General features: G+C 37.0%; 1 protein-coding gene across 1 annotated transcript; it reads right to left on the bottom strand.

The window, feature by feature from the left end:
- Positions 1–3,833: 3,833 nt before the first annotated feature.
- OR13D1 (olfactory receptor family 13 subfamily D member 1) lies at positions 3,834–4,950 on the bottom strand. The gene has a single exon (XM_520161.7). The coding sequence runs from the start codon at positions 4,869–4,871 to the stop codon at positions 3,834–3,836; it is 1,038 nt and encodes a 345-aa protein (XP_520161.2). The 5' UTR covers positions 4,872–4,950.
- Between the last annotated feature and the right edge of the window lie 548 nt (positions 4,951–5,498).

The raw sequence follows: 5,498 nt of genomic DNA on the forward strand, positions 1-5,498 counted from the left end.
CTCAAACTCCTGACCTCGTGATCCGCCCATCTCAGCCTCCCAAAGTGCTGGGATTACAGGCATGAGCCATTGCACCCGGCCTCAGTTGTCTTTTTTTATAAGTATATTCTTTTTCAAATTTCTTCTAAAATGATCAGTCTGAAAAAAGTTTTTATTCTTGACAATAGTATATGCGTTTTCCCTTATAAAAGTAGCCCTCCTTATTGATACATTTAAAAATTTTCACTTAAATGTCTTCGTCTCTAGTACTGTTGATTTGTTTTTTAAGGTGTGATTATATTTCTCCCAATTAAGAATTATTTATAGTTTTGAGACATTTGAGCTTTTTCTTTTCTTTCCTTCCTTTCTCTCTCTTTCTTTCTTTTCTTCCCCCCTTCCCTTCCCTCCCCTCCCCTCCCCTCCCCTCCCCTCCCCTTTCCTTTCCTTTCCTTTCTTTCCTTCCTTCTTTCTTTCGACTCTGCTTTGTCGCCCAGGCTGGATTGCGGTGGCACGATCTTGGCTCACTGCAACCTCCGCCTCCCAGGTTCAAGCGATTCTCCTGCCTCAGCCTCCTGAGTAGCTGGGACTACAGGCTTGTGTCAACACGCCCGGCTAATTTTTTGTATTTTTAGTAGACACGAGGTTTCACCGTGTTAGCCAGGATGGTCTCAATTTCCTGACCTCGTGGTCTGCCCGCCTCGGCCTCCCAAAGTACTGGGATTACAGGTATCAGCCACTGTGCCCGGCCCAAAATTTGTGTTATGTTGAGTTTAACCTTTTTAACATTATGTGTAAGAGATATTTGGAATCAAAAATCAAATATTCTTTCAAGGATGTTACATTTGTAAATGTTTTTAGAGTCTGGTAATACTATCTTCTACTTTTTCAAGCAGTTACTACATTAATAATTGGTATTTCACTGAATTATTTCTATCAGAGGGTATGCCAAATGGAGTTTCCCAGCAAGTAGTATGTTAGTGTAAAATAGGAAACTTACTGCCTGGACCTTAATCAAGAAGGGACTCTTTACAGCAGTAGAATTATATTACTATCCTCTCTTCAACCAACAGGACAATAGAAAACATTGACTATGATAGAGTCTGCAAAAAAGATAACAAGCACTTAGATAAATTTTGAGACAGAAATTTATTCTGAAGTTTTAAAAAGAGAAGGGAAAAATGAAACAAAAGTAGTTCCATAGCAATGGACAACATGTATGCAGTAATTTGCAGTACACTCTGAAACAAACCTTCACAAAAATCAATTAATAAAGCATATATTAAAATTGTCTTTGTATTTTCAAATGCAATGACCAATGACTTTCTCCAGACAAATCAAATTCCTGCAAGATGTAGTGACTGATTTCAGCACAGACATTATGGAACGAGAAGCTCATGTCAACATATAAGAGAATCAACAGAACCTGGATTGAAAAGTGTGTGGAAAGAAGATAGTACTGGGAATATATAGAATATAGTCCTTTAACTACTGGTCTTAGGGTTCCTGCTAGTTATTTAGTCAGAAGGAAGCATACATTTATGTATGAATATACTCCAAAGTAAGTGCATAATATTGCTTTACAGAATGCTTTTTCACATCCAATGCCTATGTATTAGCTATTATTTGCCTCTCATTGATCTACACACTGGGAAAAGATAGCAATAGATAAGGAGAAGTACCTGCTTACAAGGAACTTTTCCTGTAGAAAATAGACAATAAATCCATAGAAAAGATAAATATATACAGCATTTTAAAGGAGTGAAATGCTATGGAAAAAAACATGTTACAACTTTTATAAGAAGAATATATTAGACATTTATGCAAAAACTTATTTGAAATGACAGAGGGAACCCTTGGAAGATCGAGGGGAGGAGTGTCCCAGATAGAAGGAATAATAAAGGCAAAGGCTTTGGCATATTTGAGAAACAAGAAGGTAGTGAAATGAGAGTGTAATGAGAGTCTAATGAATATCATTAGGTGGTAGGAAATGAAGTGGTAAAACTAGGTGGGGTTAAGATTATATGGGTCTGGTATACCATGGTAAGGAATTTAAAACATTTTAAAATCTCTCTCTCACTTTTTTGAGATGGGATCTCATTATGTTGCCCAGGCTGGTTTCGAACTCCTGGGCTCAAGCAGTCTTCCCACTTCAGCCTCCAAAGCAGCTTGGATTACAGGCATGCACCACCATACTAGGCTTTAAAAATTTTTATCCTGTAGATTAATAGATTAGTTATTTTTGTTTTTGTCAAATTCTGAGTTCCATATAATCTAGGAATTATATCTCTGTATAACTGAATTAAGTGAGCTCTGTCTAATCTATTACAGTTAGGATTCTGGTCCCCAGAGTGGCCAAAATCAGATATGCAATACCCCTAAGGGAATTCTGCCTTAATTTGGCTTATTACTACTTATATGTTTTTATATATAACACAGTAATCTACCATAATCCACCAAATGACAATGTTTATTAAACTAAAAAACATTATGTAGAAAAGCAAAATGCAGTTATTTCAAGTACCAATATATTGATTGAAGCACAGAGAAAAATGTTAAGAAGTCCATAAATCAATTTGATGAAAAATATGAGAACAAAAAATTAGAAACGTAAATGCTCCATAGAAATAATTGGGGAGATGACTGAAATGCCTGAAGTAATGCAGAATAGAGGTTAGATTATTGTAATTTAGTTATTAATGAGAAAGGGAACTCCTACAGGCTGGAGAACTTGGAACCTCTCAGATTACATACCTTGTTTTTATTATTATTGCCTTAAAATGTAAGAGGATGGAGAGGAAGATAGGACAAAGGAATATATTAGGATTTATTTTGTCGTATGTGGTAAAATCCAGGTCAAATTAGTTTTTCATAAAATGCTAATTTGACTCATAAATAAAATCTGCAACGGTGAATCTGGCTTTAGCTACAGCTGCGTTCAAGAGTTAAAGTGACACCATCAAGCACACTCTGTATCTCAGCTCTGCTTTCATTCTCATGCTGTCCTCACATATTGGCAATGGTTGCCAGTAGGAATTCTGAGTTAACATTCTACCAGTTTAGACAGCATTTCAAAAAAGAGTGTGTCTTTCTGACAAAGGCAGCATTCCTGGGATGGAGTCTAATTAGTATGGCTCGGGTCACGTCTTGCACTATACCAATCACTATCACTAGAGGAATTAGAAATCCTTTCTTTCTTCCTTTCTTTCTTTTTTTTTTTTTTTTTTTTTGCCAAGACCTCTTCCATGCTTATCTTTATTTTCAGAGGATCGGGTCAGCCCCACCATGTACAACATAGACTGAGAGTGGGGGACTTTGGTTCATTAAAAGAAAAATATACATCTTTCTATTAATATATATTATGCAGATCTGTCAATTGGGTGGCAATATTGTGCAGGGATGCTGCACAACAAAAACTATATATCCACTTCAAAGTGACTGAGAAAGGAGACAAGAGAAAAGAAAGGAAGAGAAAGAAAATATACGGAGGAGAGGAGAGAGAGTAGCAGAATAGAGAGAGAGGACAGAAAATCAGAGGAGTGGAGAGAGACACACACATGGCAGGAGAGAGAAGAAAGAGAGACAGAGAGACTGAGTGAGAGAGAGAGATTCATTTTAATGGACAGCATCAATATTTTTATAGGGCCAGTTTGCAGAACTGCTTACAGCTACAAACCCAGCAGACAAGGCACTATTAAGAAGGTTACATGAGCATGAAAATTCTACGTTGAAAAGAATGGGAATCTAATAGTTGGTTTTGCAAACACACAAGCTCTTGTGACAGTAGGGTTTGCAGTATCTAAATACAAAAGACAAGCTCTCTTGCTCCATTGAGGATATCGCATGCCCAAGGTTTTTCACATTTTCAATAAATGCAGATGTCTGCTCAGGACTTTCTTTACAGCCTCTTTGACCTCTTTATTCCTGAGGCTATAGATGATGGGATTTAACATTGGGGTTACCACTCCATAAGACAGCCCAATAATCTCATCAGATGTATTAGTGTTCTTTGACTTGGGTTTCATGTACATAAAAAGGGCTGAACCGTAGAATAAGATGACCACAATCAAGTGCGCTGAACAGGTAGAGAAGGCTTTCTTTCTTCCCTCAGCACAATTAATTCTCAGGATGGAAGAGAGAATAAACACATAGGAGATGAAAATTAACAGTAGAAGAATCACCAGTGAAACAATATTTGTCACTGTCATGATAAGCACATTGATGGTGATATCTGAACAAACAAGTTTTAGAAGGGCCAAGATTTCACAGGTAATATGATCAATGACATTATTCCCACAAAAAGGCAACATCATTGTCAGAACTGTTTGCAATAGGGAGGTCAGACAGCCTATGATCCAGGACCATGCAGGCATTTGCACATACAGCACTCCATTCATGATGATGGAGTACCTCAGTGGGTTGCAGATGGCCACATAGTGGTCATAGGCCATCACAGCCAGGAGGACACTCTCAGTGGAGCCCAAGCCAAGGGACACAACCATCTGCAGAGCACAGCCAATGAAGGAGATGGATTTTCTCTCAGACATAAATATAATAAGCATTGGAGGAATGGATGAGGATGTGTAACAGATGTCCAAGAATGAGAGGTTTCCAAGAAAGAAATACATGGGGGTATGGAGGCGAGAATCCAAGATGGTGATGATAATGAGGAGGCTATTTCCCAGGAGGATTATCATGTACATGATGAGGCAGAGCAGGAACAGAAAAAGCTGGAGCTCTTGATATTGGGAAAGCCCCACCAGAAAGAATTCAGTCATGGCAGAGTAATTTCTTGTCTCCATGTGTTCTAGGTCACCTGCCTGCTGGGTATAGAAAAGGACATGATTCAGGTAAATTGAAATGTTTGATACATCAAAATCTGTAAATCTGTACATCTACAGATTTTCAATACAAATTTGCTTCCGATATTGTGTTTGATTCTTAGAATACTCTCAGTAAGCAAAACAGTATGGATATTGTACTAGTTTTATTGATTATGAAAATTGAGACATTGAGAAACCCAATATATCTTAGGACTACACAGCAGCACATTCAAAGCTACCAATACTGCCAGAATTCTTCTGGGAAGTGTCAAATAAAGTTTAGGAACATGCTGCTTTCAAATGTAGAAAGAGATTTTGAACTTAAAGCTGTTTTTTTGATGAAGCTGGCCTCTATTTAAAAGATTTTATAGACTGCCAGTGACATATCATTTAACCTGGATGTAGCTTTGGTAAGTTGTTTATTTTTCTGAGTTGCAGATAGTTCATAGTAAGCTTGGAAAAAGCAATAATTATTTCTTAGAGTATAGTTAGAATTAGATAAAATATTAGGTGCCTAGAACCTAATGGTTCCAACATGGCATATGTGTGTGTGTGTGTGTGTGTGTGTGTATGCATATATGTAATATAATTATATTTACCTTATACAAGATATAATATTAAATGTATTTTTATACACATGCATTTTATGAATTATAGTATAATATTTAGATCTACCAATCTTAAAAGGGAAAAGTAGAT

The sequence above is a fragment of the Pan troglodytes genome, chromosome 11, assembly GCF_028858775.2.
Source record: "Pan troglodytes isolate AG18354 chromosome 11, NHGRI_mPanTro3-v2.0_pri, whole genome shotgun sequence".
Taxonomy (NCBI): domain Eukaryota; kingdom Metazoa; phylum Chordata; class Mammalia; order Primates; family Hominidae; genus Pan; species Pan troglodytes.